The sequence below is a fragment of the Tenrec ecaudatus genome, chromosome 3 (assembly GCF_050624435.1).
Source record: "Tenrec ecaudatus isolate mTenEca1 chromosome 3, mTenEca1.hap1, whole genome shotgun sequence".
Taxonomy (NCBI): Eukaryota; Metazoa; Chordata; class Mammalia; order Afrosoricida; family Tenrecidae; genus Tenrec; species Tenrec ecaudatus.
The window spans coordinates 119,259,234-119,274,528 of NC_134532.1; the positions used below are offsets into that span (position 1 = coordinate 119,259,234).

Here is a 15,295-nt window from a genome sequence, read left to right on the forward strand (position 1 = left end):
CGGCACCAGGGTACCTGCCGTCTTTTCTGACACTCTTTTCATCTCGTGCATTGCTCTTAGGTCAAAGCTCTGATTTATTATCACATCGCTGTACTCTGTTGGTGCCTCATTATTGTTGTTAGATGTCCTCAAATGAGCCCTAACTTGGGGCGACCCCATCATACAACAGAAGGAAATGCTGCCCGTTGTTGGTTAGCTTGGCTGAGAGGCGGAGTATCAGAATTCTAGGGAAAGTAGTCCTAATGAAGGGAAAATACAAGACATATGAGAACAATGCGGCCACAATAGAGCTCAAGTATACTTTTAAAATTATATTATTATTAGATGACACTGAATTGGTTCCAAGTTATAGCAACCCTGTACACAAAAGACCTAATACTGCCTAGTCCTGCAACATCTTTGCAATTGTTCCTGTGCTTGAGCCCCTTCTAGTCACCATTGTGTCATCCATCTTGTCGAGGGCCTTCCCCTTTTTTACTGCCCTACTACTTTATCAAGCATGATGCCCTTCTTCAGCAATTGGTCTCTCCTGATAATATGCCTAGAGAATGTAAGACAAAGTCTCGCTATCATTGCCTCGAAAAAGCATTCCTGCCATATTTCTCCCAACACGGATTTGTTTAGTATTTTAGCCATCCATGGTACACTTTTTACTCTTAAAAATTATTGAAGACATTTATGCAACCTTGAGAAAACGCTGCTTAAAATTTGTGAGTGAAGTACTTACTCAATGCAAGAACACGTTGTTCTATTAAATTGGCATTCCATGATGCACAGCTTCCTGACACGATTGATGAAGAAAAATGTGTGCATAAGCAATGTGATGGAGATAGCTGATGGTGCCCTGCTATCAAAAGATATAGCATCTGGGGTATTAAAGGCTTGGAGATAAATAAGCCGCCATCTAGCTAAAAAGCATCAAAGCCCACATGGAAGAAGCACACCAGCCTGTGTGACCACGAGGTGTAGAAGGGACCAGTTATCAGACATCAAAGAACAAAAAAATCATATTGGGGGGTGCCTACCTTTCTGATACGATCACTGAAGCAAATATGTGCATAAGCAAATATGGAGAAGAAAGCTGATGGTGTCTGGGTACCAAAAGAAATAGCGTCTGTGGTCTTAAAGGCTTGAAGATGAACAAGTGGTCATCTAGCTCAGAAGCAACAAAGCCCATATGGAAGAAGCACACCAGCCTATGTGACCATGAGCTGTCAAGGGATCAGGTATCAAGCATCAAAGAAAAAAAACCACCCCATATCATTGTAAATGAGGGTGAATGGAGAGTGGAGATTCAAATCCCATTTGTAGGCAACTGGACACCCCTAATTGAAGAGTTGTGGGGAGGAGATGAGCCAGTCAGGGTGCAGGGTAGCAACGGTGAAACAGATATAACTTTCCTCTAGTTCTTAAATGCTTCTCCCCCCCCTCCCCACTGTCATGATCCCAATTCTACCTTACAAATCTGGCTAGGCCAGAAGATGTACGTTGGTACAGATAGCAACTGGAAACACAGGGAAACCAGGACAGAGGACCCCTTCAGGACCAGTGGTGAGAGTGGTGATGCCTGGAGGGTGGAGGGAATGTGGGGTGCAAAGTGGGAACCGATTACAATAATCTATGTATGGCCTCCTCCCTGGGGGATGGACAACAGAGAAGAGGGCGGGGGGAGTTGTCAGACAGTGTAACATATGACAAAATAATAATAATTTATAGGTTATGAAGGGTTCATGAGGGAGGGGGTAGTGGGGAGGGAGGGGGAAAATGAGGAGCCTAAATTAAGGGCTCAAGTAGAAGGCAAATGTTTTGAGAATGATGATGGCAACAAATGTACCTATGTGTTTGACACAATTGATGTGTGTATGGATTGTGATAAGAATTGTATGAGCCCACAATAAAATGATTTTTTAAAATTTGTGAATGAAGAAAAAGGAAAGAGACAAACACAATATTAGTCGTATTATGAAAATTATTTTGACTTTCCCTAGGCGTTAGAAGAATCTTGGGCATCCCAGCAGTTCATAGGCTATATTTTGATAATCTCTGGGCCATTGGGCCTGTGGTGCATGAGCTATCCTTGGTGGTACGTACCCAATCCTCCGATTTTGGAAGAGGTGCGCTCTCCACACCTCATCTCAAGAGGGAGTGAGTAAGGATCTTCAGTGAGCAGAGACCAAAAGGCATTCTGAGCTTGGCAGCAAATAGATGGCCTGGGAGACCATCTCTTGAGTGCCATTTGGATGCAGGTGAGAGACAGGAAGTTAGGAATCCAGATGGAGTGACACTTACCAAGCTTTTTGAAGTCAGAAGCCATTGAGAAATTGAATGTGGAATGAGACAGGACCGGTAAACTCCTCAATAGCTATGATAAAGCCATAAAACTTTTAAAGCCTCTTTTAAAAAGTCTCCTGCAGCGTTCAGCATTTTATTTTACTCTTTGCTTTGTAAACTCTTAAGCATTCCACACATTTTTATGTGTATGTGCTAAGCGTACCCAGAAAAGGTTATTAAGAAAAAAACCCACAATTAAAAAAATTTCCCCTAATTGAGATAGGAATTAATGTATATTGTCTAGAACTTTGGAAAATGGAACGAAGCAGAAAGGTCGACATAAGGATCACTCATGATGTTGCCATTCAGAGATAAGATTGTACAGCGTATCTCTATGGATTGCATTTAACCTTATTCACACCAGCGATGTCATTCCATACATTTTGTTCCAGAATAAGATTTCCCCCTTGTAAATATATAAAAATGACAGCATTTTCTCTTTTGCATAATATATCTAGCAAAGGGAATATTTTGTTCCCTTGAAGAAGAGCTTTGAGTGTGTGTGTGTGTGTGTGTGTGTGTGAGAGAGAGAGAGAGAGAGAGAGAGAGAGAGAGAGAGAGAGAGAGAGAGAGAGAGAGAGAGTTGGGCTTGCTTATGTATCAGTATCAGTGACACCAGCAAGACATATAAGAAAACCAAAGGGAAAAATGAACCCAACAGAAATAGAGATTGGATCACTTGAAATTAAAACTCTCCTTGAATCTGGAGATTATTTTTCTAGAGTATTCATTTACTGAAACCGTAGAAAATTCCTCATTTTACCGTCATAAGATAATGAAGGGTTAACTTTGAAGACCAATTTAAGAGTGGTGATTTCCAGAGAAGCTTGGGAGAAGATGGTGATTCAGGATGCACGGAGTCCCGGCGTGGTGTAATGGTTAATGCGCTAGGCTGCTAACCCAAAGGCTGGAGGGTGGTGTCCATGCAGAGGCACCGCTGAAGAAAGGCCTGGCGATGTCCTTCTGAAAACCCAGTCACTGAAGAGCCCTAGGGAGCACAGTTCTAGTCTGACATACATGGACATGCCACGAAGTGGCATCAACTCGATGGTAATTAGCTGTACTTGCAGATATACATATTTACCTCAATATGGAGAGAGGTTTTGGAAATGTCATTTAAATTTCTCCTCACTAAAGTTATGTAGTTTGGTTATTGCATCAATGACAAATCTGGAAGAGATTTCCTTCATCTCTCCTCCTTCGAATGGCCTCATTACCGGTTTGAAACACGTAAATCTCCAGTTTTATAACATTATTTTGGTGTAATTTTTCATTGGTTTCACACGTTAGAAATGACCTCTCAATTGTTATGCTCAAATGGGCTTTTAAAATTTAAACATTTGAAGGTTTTTCATGAGCTCATGGGCCAGCTAGTTATATATGTGACGCTCTCATGTATATTTTATGTATATGAAAGTTTTGTGCTTCTTTTATTTTGATTTCTCATGTTAGGCTGCTAATATAAACTCAATGTCTTTTTGCAAGTTGATTTTTTAAAATGTTATAAAAACAGTGAACGATTTAGTCATTCAGCAAATATTTATTGAGCAATGCATCCTGCCAGGCACACAGTGTTAACATTACCAAACACTAATGCATATGTGTGTTTAAGGATCCCAGAGAGTTCTTTCCCATCCTGTTAGTCACTCTGAACCGTCCCCTCTCATTCCTAACCATCTGTGGCCAGCCGTGTTGGTCTCGTGGTTTGGTGACAATAGCTCAGGTTGATGAATCCAAAACTCGACTTTTCTGAGCCCCCAAAACTCTGGGTTTAAAACAACAAATAGTGAAACAAATCATTCCTTGTGTCAACCAATCAAGATGGCACCCCTGTTACAGGAGGCCGTTCTGGCAATGGCAGAGCCCTGGGTATGTGGCTGAGAGTGCTGGGCTCAGTTCTGGTCTGTTAGTTTCTCTGGCTTGTATGCGGCTGTTGCCCATTAGTGTGACGTTTCCCTGACTGGGTGATGGATAGAAGGGCACAGTGGGAGAAAGAGAATCATGACCATGAGTAATTCTCACCATGGTGAGAAAACTTGACTGCTGTCTGAATTTTAGAATTGCTTGTGGGTAGGATCCTAAATATGATCTAAGAGTACTTAAATTCCATAACACTAACTACTTTTAGAAGCAACATAATACATTCTTTATTCCGGCCTAAATATTTTTCTTCATTATCTGAGTTTGTCTTCGTGTTCAACTATCTAACTCCTAGGGGTGTAGCAGCAAGAGCACGGACATAGAAGCCAGAAGACATGTGAAAATCTGGATTTGAATTCTGTAAATAATGTATGTTTTTCTCTTTTGGGAAACATATTTCTAAGCCATGAAGTTTTTCATCTTAGATGTCTCCTCAGATCCACTTTAACAGATGGTGTGGAAATTAGGAGAGGATACATGTCAAGTGTATATTATGATCCCTACTACATAGGCTTCTCAGAACTCCTATAATAACTGTTGTTTATAAATTCATTTGTCAGTTACATTAGTGCTTCTTGCATTACTAATTTCTTCTTTATTTAATTATGAGGGTCATAAATTACCTTATTTCCCTAGCCATCAAAATCTCTTAACATTTCAAGCTCATCGCATGTATCAAGAACTCTAGGAAGCCTTCCTTGATGACTCCTCTCTTATCTCAAAATGCCTAAAGTGCCCAGTTTTCACACTGCATTAGCTTGCTTGCTTGTGCATCTATTTTCTCTTGGGAATGGTATGCTTGTAGAAGGCTGTAACTATATTTCATTCTCAGCACTTTCCAGAACACCCGGTCCAAACAAATTGTAACCACTGCATGTCTGGTGAAGGAATAGATGAATAGAGCCAGCAAGCAGTGAGAGCTGAATAGATGAAGATGGGTTTTCATTAGACCTCTTACCTGTGACACCTCTTCATGAAGGCAAACCTGTCACTTGCCTGTAGTGTGGGGGAAGCGCAGGCTATACAGCTTTCATCTTCTGGGGCATATATGGCCGGTTTCTAGGAGGAGAGGGCAGTTCCTGTAGACGCTGGAACAATCAGCAGCAGAGGAGGACAGGGCAGACCAGTCATCCAGCAAACAGAGGCTAAGTAGTACTCCTTTGGACTTGCATTCTAGAACCCCTCCCCCCACCCCCATTCCTTTTTATTTTATTTTTTGGCCACTGGTTCCCCTTTGGACTTTGCAGCAGAATTGACAGATTGGGTGGCTCCATTATTTTACAGGCTAGGAAATCTGCCCGGATTTGTTGTTTCATTACCATGTTGGTTGACACTGAGTCTTGTAAGCAGCTCCCGTCTACCTAGCTTTTTAACTCTATACCTAGCAGTGTCTTTAAGAAATGGCGTAGGGATCACGTCTGACCAGCACCTCCACTTATACAAGCAGGAAGAAGAATTCAACTGCATATCTGCCCAAGAATGATTCCTAGGATGCAGCGGTTTGACAAACCTCTAACCTCCTTCATCTGACCGATTCTGTTGTCAACAGTCCCTCCCATGGCATTTCACTTCGCTGCTGGGTTCAGTAGTCCATCACTGTGGCAACACAGAACCCACAGCAATACTCCCGACTATGGAGCTTAATAGGGACATGAACAGGTAATAAAATGGGAAGGATGTACTTCTTTTGCCTTGATCTTTGCTTGCAGACACTTCTCTCTCTGGTTCCCTGCCTCTCAGCCACATAGCTCCCAGGCCTCTGCCCTGCCTGGGAAAGAGTTTCAAAGCTCCATTAGCATCCATAAATGTCCAAAGGGCATGCCCCTTGACAAGCCAGTCCCCTGCCTGATGGCACTCAGCCGCTCGAGTTCTGTGGTCTGGGAAGTGCTTCCAAGTCTTGATGCTATTCCTTTGTTGTGTCTCATGGTCTTGGTGCTCTGGCCTCTGCTGCTGCTGCTGCTTTAGGCAGATCTCTCACACATTCCTTCTTGGCTCTTTTTTTTCTTAATGGTCTTGGGATTCCTCTGACACTGTTTCTGAAAGGGCTCACTTTCATACCCAGTGGCAAAAATGAACAATCCCCCAGTTAGACTACTATGCCCCTGTGTTGGCCTGAATGCTCTAGAGAAGCCAACCCAGCGATGCGTGCATGTGTATGCATCCCGAAAGACACTTAGATCGGGGACATGGCCCGCAGAGTTGTAGGCATGGGGAAGTCCTGTTTGCTTTAAGTCTGGGGGTCAGATGTCAGCTAGAAGCTTCTCCTCACTCAGGTAGCTCCAGGGGCTGATAAGCAGGAAGCAGGAGGATGAACCAGGAACACCACAGGCTAGTGAATGCAAAGCTGAACGAATCTAGGTGGTGAGTGAGGCCCTCAGTCGATGTCTCAGGAAGGTGATGAACCAGGTGTAGTAGCCCAACCCGAAGGCGATGCACCAGGCGCAGAGTGGAACTGCTCCAGAGGGTTTTCAAGACTGTGACCCTTTGGAAGCATGTCACCAGTCTTGTCGTGGGAGGTACCTCTGGTTGGACCTGAGCTCCCAGCTTTCGAGTAAGACACAGAAACTCTCTTTGCATATTCAGTTCTGTGGGGAACAGGCCTTTTTCATTTGTCAGTGACAGCACCTCAGTTTTAACTTGCCCGAGTCAGCAAGGGCCTCTTTGACTCCGGGAACTGAAGAACCGAGGGACGGACTTAGCTGTAGGTGTGCTGTATGCCGGGGATGGATTCCTGGAGCTATGGGAATCTGTCTTGCTCTGTTTCTTAGTCAGCCTCCTTTCACATGGTGACAATGAGTGGCCAAGGTGCCCCAGGCTCATGACCTATCAGATTGGACTTCTTCCATAGCTTTACCAGAGAGGGGATAAGTCTGCATTATGTGTTCCCTGGTCAATTGCCCCTCTTATCTCCCGTACTCATACAGAAAGCATCTCCCAGGAAATGAGGTGGCCTGTTAGTGGGTGAAGGGGTAGGGATCTTAGGCTAGGTATCCACTACAGTTTACTAGCTGACATTGCTCCCTGCTTTTCATTTCACTCTCTCCTTTTCTTCCAACTTATGCACAAACGATGATGGGAGTAGTCCCAACTCTTTTGCTTGCAGTTCTTAAAATTTCCCTTCTGATGTTGTCCTTCCTCCCACTTAGCTATTCTGTTTTGCAGAAGACTAGCACCCGCATTTCTGACCTCAACCTTGGGCAGATAAATTTCACTGGTCATTTCATCTCCGTGTTCCCTGGCATGGCATTGGGACTTAAAATCTCCAGGGCTGTCCTTCTACCTCTAATTGCTTCCTCTCCCTCAGGTGCCACATCACACCAGGAAACCCGTCCTCTTTCTATGATCTCAGAGTTCTATAATCAGGGTCATTTTTTTTTTGGCCTACCCCCTTTTCTTCCTGAATGCCCATAGTACTTTGTCATTGTGTCTATCGTTACCTTACCATGTTCGCTCCACTTTTATAGATAGTAGTGAAGCCTTCTGATGGAAGATCTGTGCATTATTTATCTTTGCCCTATTTCTGTCTTTGTTGTCATCCTTCAACTCTCCCCACCTTCCACTTTGGCTGTCACTAGTGCCAGGATTTTTAATTTTGTCATTTTATTAGGGGCTCATACAACTCTAATCACAATCCATACATACATCAATCGTGTAAAGCACATTTGTACATTCATTGCCCCCATCATTCCCAAAATATTTGCTTTCTACCTAAGCCGCTGGCATCAGGTCCTCATTTTTTTCCTCCCTCTTTGCTCCCCCTTCCTTATGAACCCTTGATAATTTATAAATTATTATTTTGTCATACCTTGTACTGTCTGACGTCTCCCTTCACCCACTTTTCTGTTGTCCGTTCCCCATGGAGGAGGTTATATGTAGATCCTTGTGAGCAGTTCCCCCTTTCCAACCCACCCATCCTCCACCCTCCCAGTACCGCCACTCTCACCACGGATCCTGAAGGGATCATCCACCCTGGATTCCCTGTGTTTCTAGTTCTGTCTGTATCAGTGTACATCCTCTGGTCTAGCCAGATTTGTAAGGTTGATTTGGGATCATGATAGTGGGCGGGGAGGAATCATTTAGGAACTAGAGGAAAGTTGTATATTTCATTGTTGATACATCGTACACTGACTGGCTCATCTCCTCCCCGAGACTCTTCTGTAAGGGGATATCCAGTGGCCTACAAATGGGCTTTTGGTCTCCACTCCTCACTCCACCCCCTCATTCACAATGATATTATTTTTTTGTTCTGATAATGCCTGATATCTGATCCCTTCTGCACCTTGTGATTGCACAGACTGGTGTGCTTATTCCATATGGGCTTTGTTGCTTCTGAGCTAGATGGCCGCTTGTTCACGTTCATGCCTTTAAGACCCCAGGCGCTATATCTTTTGATAGTCGGGCACCATCAGCTTTCTTGACCACATTTTCTTATTAACCCTCTTTGTCTTCAGAAATTGTGTCAGGAAGGTGAGCATCATAGAATGCCAATTTAATAGAACAAAGTATTCTTGCATTGAGGGAGTACTTGAGTGGAGGCCCAATGTCCATCTGCTACCTTAATACTAAACCTATAAATACATACGCATAGATCTATTTCCCCCTCCTCATATATAAATATATTTGCATATGTACTTGCTTTATTTAGACCTCTATAAATTCCCTTTGCCTCCTAGCTCTTTCCTCTATTTCCTTTGACTTTCCTCTTGTCCCACCATCATGCTCAGTCTTCATTTGAGTTTCAGTAATTCCTCTTGGTTACATTACCCTTGATCACGCCCGACCAGGCTTCCTACACCCTCCTCACCACCTATTTGGATCACTTGTTCCCTTGTCCCTGGGTTCATTAACACCACTACCTTTTCCCCCACCTCCCCATCTCCCATGTCTCCTCGGAACTGTCGCTCCCATTGTTTTCAGACCTGTGGAGATAATAACATCCACAAAGATAAGACAGATCAAAACCAAGCAACAATATACAACAAAATAACCACCGCCACAACAAACCAATGACAAAAAAAGAAGACCAAATACAACAAGAAAGAAAAGCTTGTAGTTAGTTCAAGGAATGTTTGTTGACCTTCAGGAGTGTTTTTGAGCCCAGACTGTTGGGGCACCAAGCCCTCATGCCAGGATTTTTGTGGCCAGTAAATATCTGTTGAGTGGAGGAAACAGACCAGTGTTGGGTAGTGTCATCCCAGGAGGCATTATGTAACACAGCTGGTTAAGCACACGACTTCTAACCAAAAGGTTGGCCGTTTGAAGCCACCCCTGTGTGCCTTAGATGAAAGGATGGATTGGTTTCTTCTGAAAGGTGGCAGCCCTAACAGCCCTATGGAATCCATTTCTGCTCTACAATAGGCGGGATCCCCGCGAGTGGGAATCGACTTGATGACACTGTTTAGCATACTTACATGCTCACGCATGGCATCCAAGGTGTCTGCTTTCACATCTTGTCATGAACTTTGACACTGATTATAAACAGGCTTCAACTGTACGAAACTGCTGAGAGAAGAACTTTCCTAAGTTACCCAATCGTCTGCCTGTTCTCTCCTTATACTACTCTCCAGCATTTGCACAAACATAACCAAAAAGAAGCAGAGAAACCTAGCTAGTCAGAACTGCTGAGGTAGCAAAGAGCCGGAGAGGCAGCAGAAGACATAAGTGGCGCTGCTTGCTAAAACAATTTGGTATCTTATTTATCGAGTGCGTTTGTGCTTTCTTATCTCTACTACTACCTTCCTTTCAGAGATGTATAGAAAGGCCATTTGAGATGACCTTACTACAGCAAGAAAATAAGTAGCAAACAGGAGTTTAACTCAACGTTTAGCAAGAAGTCTTTAGAAAAAGAGACAATCCCCTTAATGTTAGGGATCTGCAGGCTGGAGAGAAGTCTGACAGCACGAAAGCTCAAAAGGCCACAGCGAGCCTCAGATGCCACCCTTGAGGAAGAAAGAACGTAGTGGAAATCAAACAGAGGCAAAGAGGAAAAACCTGCTCCTGCTCTCTTGTGAGAGAGCTGGGGAGGACGCTGAGTCCCATGCAGGCACCTACTCCAGTGTCAGTGTCAGCACCCTGAAGTCATTTCCAAGAAGCACTTGGTGCTCCTGCTGGTCCATTGTTTGCAGTCGAGGTGAGGGAGACCTCTTGTCCGGTGGTTGGACTTCCTGGGGTAGTGGTTGAACCGGTTCCCTCGTGACTCTCACTCTTGAGGCACCGGGCTCTCATCCATTTTGTCCCCATGTGGGAAACACCGCCCTTTCTTCAACAACGGCCTTTTGTTTCAGGTTCAAGGGTGTTAAGTCAAGGGATAATTAAAATAAAGAATGTTTGAAGCAAAAATAGGCAGTTCTTCATAGATCACTTAGATAAAGCAGGCCTACCATTAATTCAATTCATGTCTGCAGTCGGGAATCAACGCCATGACGGTGAGTTAGGTCTGGGAATGAGTTAGTATTCCATTCGCTTCCTCTGAGCAGAAAGCGAGGGCCTGCATTTTGTTCCTTCTTCACTTGTGTGCTCTTCCTGGTGTGGGGCGGTGGTGCCTGCGCAGCCACAGCCTCCTGCTCCACACCCACGTTGCGCAGTTCAGCCAGGACTGGACGCAGTGCTGTCGTTAGTACTGATTATTTGCTCTTTTGACCACACTGCCTCCCACCCCCTTCATTCCTCCGCCTCTTTGTAGAACAGTGTCTTTACTCTGCCGAAGGATTGTTCCAACTCTTGACTGGCTTTATATAGAGAAAGACATTTTACATGGGGTCATTTCATATATGTGCAAGTATGTTTATAAAGTTCGATCTATTCTAGATGCAGTGCCCTCTAGAATTTCTGTTATATTTTAATGTACTTCATAAACATTTTTTCTGTGGTTTATTAAAGAGATCTCATGAGTTGCTAATGGGCCACACAGCTTGAGTCTGATAAGAACTGCAGAAGCGTCATCAACTTTTAGCAAGTCTTAGAATGACACATTTGGAGAAGACTTTGGAAATAATCCAGGCATCCTGCTCTTTACCTTCAATTTTTCAGTTGGAGGAACTTAAAGTCCAAGTAGGTTAAGCCTTTCTTACAGGCAAGAGTAATGCTTTGCCTTGGGACTATTATACCTATTTCTTCTTGGAATCAGGTGATGGGCAGGCAACCCAAATCCGCCGCGCAATTTTTGATCATAGCAATTATGCTCCTCGGTGGATTTATGGTGATGGATACCTATACCCACCTTCTCGTCTCTGTTTTATAGAGACCTGTTTTCTCTCTCCATTACTTTCTTATCCTTTATGGCAGGCCTGAAGAAATACTGCCCACAGGCCACTGTGTCTGCTGCTCCCTCCTTCTGGTGGAACATAGCACTCATTACCCTGAACCCCAAAGGGAGTAGGTTCAATAGGAAATTGTGTTTTTAGGTTTGTGGTTAGGCATTAGGAACAGGTCTTGCATATTCATTTTCCCTAAGGTTGTCATATTTGTTTTTGACATCTGCATACATCTTGGTGTGTCTTATGTTCTTTTCACCTTTATTGGCAGTAATGATCTCCTGAAGCCAAAATTGTTTATCTCTGGGTGGTCAGCATGATTGGCTGCTAACTTTAAGGGTAGAGGTTTGAGTCTGCCCATATACACTGAAGGAGAAAGGCTGGTGATCTATTTCTGGAAGCCAGCCACTGAAAACCCAGTGGAGCACATATCCAGTCCAGTACACCAGGGATCAGAATCAATTTGAAGGCAGTAGACCTATGTCTATCTATATAAGACAGGCAGGATGAACAATCCTGAGGAAAATACAATGGGACTGACAGTTCCAGGGGGACATGACATGGGTAAGTAGGGGACAGGGAAGGGAAGTGGAGATCCAACAAACTCAGACATAAGGGAACAATTAGAAATCTAAGATTAGTGAGGAGGGTGTATAAGGCCTGATGGGGTTTGAGCCAGTGTAATGTATCTGAGAGGAAATACTGAGAGGCAAATGGAGGATGAGCATGATAGTGAGAGAAAAGGAAGGTGAAAGGAAATAGAGAAAAGAAATGGGAGGAAAAAGCTATTTATAGAGTATAGCTATAGGCATGTATATATGTAAATATATAGTGAAAGGGATAGAGGCCAATGTACATATATTTATATGTTAAGTACAATGATAGCAGAAGGCTTTTGGGCCTCTACTTAAGGTCTCCCTTAACACAGGAACACTTTGTTCTGGTAACCTGACACTCTTTGATAATCACCTTCCCAACATAATTGTCAAAGACATAATGGGTGTATAAGCAAATGTGGTGAAGAGAGTGGCTGGTGCTCGGCTATCAAAAGATATAACATCTGGGGACTTAAAGGCTTGAAGTCAAACAAGCAGCCATCTAGCAGGGAAGTAAATAAGCCCACATGAAAGAAACACACTAGGCTGTGTGATCATGAGGTGTCAATGGGATCAGGTATCAGGTATCAAAAGATCCGAAACAAACAAACAAACAACTATATCTATGCGAACGAGAAGGGTTGGAGTGGAGACCCAAAGCACATCTGTAGACAATTGGATATCCCTCCACAGAAGGGTTATAAGGAAAGGATGATTTGATGAAGGTGTAGTGTAGCACCGATGAATCACACATCATTCCTCTAGTTCCTGAATACTTCCTCCCCCACCCTCCCACCCCCACTATCATGACCCAGTTCTACCTTAGAAGTCTGGCTAAACTGGAGAACACACCTTGGTGCAGATAAGAGCTCTGAACACATGGAATTCAGGAAAGAAAAACCCCTCAGGGACAATGGTGGGAGCAGCACTATCATGAGGATAGGGGAATGGCCATGGAGGGGAAAGGGAGAGAAAGGTGGAATCCATCACAAGATTGGATATATTGTCCCCTCCCCCCAAAGGGGATGAATAACAGAAATGTGGGTGAAGGGAGACAATGGACAGTGTAAGATATGAAAATAATAATAACAATATATAATTGATCAAGGATTCACAAGGGTGGGAGGGTGTGGGGGGGAGGAGAAAAAAAGAGGAGCTTATACCAAGGGCTCAAGTAGAAAATGTTTTTGAAATGTTGATGGAAATATATGTATAAATATGCTGGATACAATTGATGTATGGAATGTTATAAGAGCTGTAAGATCCCCCAATAAAATGATTAAAAACTAATTGAAGGCAATGGTATTTCTTTTCTACTATTGGGGTTGCCAGGAATCAGAATCAATTAGAAGGCAATAGTATATTTTTCCTTTTTACATTTTGAAACCATGATCATCAACTTTGGAATTATCAACACAATTCATAGCTAAGGTAATAGACTACCATTAACAACAGCAGGAGGAGCAGCAACAACAACAACAAACTCATTGCTGTCAAGATGATTCTGCTTTGCAGGGACCCTATAGGACAGTATAGAACTGCCCAACTGGGTTTATAGGCTGTAATCTTTCTGGAGGTAGGTTGCTTGATCGTTCTCCCAGGGAGTGACTGGTGGCCTTGGACTACCAATTTGTTCCAAGGAAATGATCATGTAGTTATGAAGGCTGGCAGGTCCCAAGTCAATAGGTTAGGTTGCAGACTGGAGACTTCTCCAGATTCACTATTTGCTAAAATAGAGGCCCATATATTTTAATGTCGTGGATTTTTGTATAAAAATTAAATGATGTTTGTTAAGATACAATAGTCTTTTCTAACAGTTTTTGCTTGGATATTAATGATATTAACATTTTTATTTTACTTTGTTTATTCTTTCAGTGTTTATCTGCTGAAGACATCTTCATCCTTCATGGCTTTTCAAATTCTACCCAGATAACCAGCTCTAATTTCTCTATCATCTGTCCAGCAGTCTTACAGCAATTGAGCTTTCACCCTTGTGAGGCTAGGCTGAAGCACCAAACAAAACCAGGTCTTTCAGAAGGTATGTTGAGTTATTTCCCCCCTCCTATTTGATTGAAAATTTTATTGCTCAGATTGAAGTGAACCTAGCATGTCTCTTTTTCTGATTTGAATTAGTCTATATAGATTAAACAAACAAACAATCAACCAAACTCATTGCCATCTAGTTGATTGAGACTCAGATTGACCTTGTAGGACAGGAGGGCCGTTTCTGAGACGCTAAGTCTTTACTATGGCAGTGGAGAGCTTCACGGTTTCAAATTGCTGACCAATGTATAACCATGAAGTTACCAGAATTTCTGGTTAAAAATATTTATATTCTGAAAGTATTTGGAATAAGAACTATCAGAAACCACTGAAGCTTTAGAAATTATGCCCTTTCTCATTTGAAGAATCAAAATTATATTTGCAATACCTTGGAAATGTAAATAAAATTTAATTCCTGATTTTAAATACTATACACATTATGGTGTTCATATTGATTGCACATTAAACATTTGGCTCATAATTGATCATTTAACCTATATTAACCTTTTCTTATCATAGTATTTAAAATTATAATTATCAGTGGGTTTGTCAAGAAACAACATATTGGTAGAGTAAATCTTAAAACATTGAATTGCTTCAATTTTCATAATTTAAAGAAAATCCCCAAACTTATTAAGTGTAATTATTAAGGTGCTGTTGCTGGCTGTCATTAATCTGATTCTGACCCACAGCAACCCGGTACACAACAGAACGAAACCCTGACTCATAGCAACCTGAGACACAACAGAATGAAACACATGTTCCTTTCCTTAGATGTTAGTGCCTTTACAGTAAGACATTAAAATGTAATGTCCCTGGAGGCACAGGGAATCTAGGACAGACGAACCCTTCAACACCAGCGGTGGGAGAGGCGACACCAGGAGGGAAGGGCATGTAGAAAGGGAGAACCGATCTCGGAGATCTATGTGTAACCTCCTCTCTGGGAGATTGTCAAGGGGGAGGCGGGTGAGGGGAGACGCCGGGGAGTGTAAGATAAGATATAATAATTATTTATAAACTATCAAGGGACCAGGGGTGGGATCGGGGAGGGAGGGGGATGGGGGAAAAAAAAGGGAAACCGAGCTGATTCCAGGAACCCAAGTGGAAGGTGAATTATGAGAGTGACGAGTGCAACGAATGTATAAGGGTGCT

General features: G+C 42.9%; 1 protein-coding gene across 1 annotated transcript in view; it reads left to right on the forward strand.

The window, feature by feature from the left end:
• The window catches only part of SLC39A8 (solute carrier family 39 member 8), an 86,227-nt gene that overhangs the window by 15,958 nt on the left and 54,974 nt on the right, over window positions 1–15,295 (forward strand). Inside the window, exon 3 of the mRNA XM_075543987.1 lies at window positions 13,976–14,138. Within this exon, the coding sequence (XP_075400102.1) occupies window positions 13,976–14,138 (163 nt within the window). The remainder of the gene's footprint in view (window positions 1–13,975; window positions 14,139–15,295) is intronic.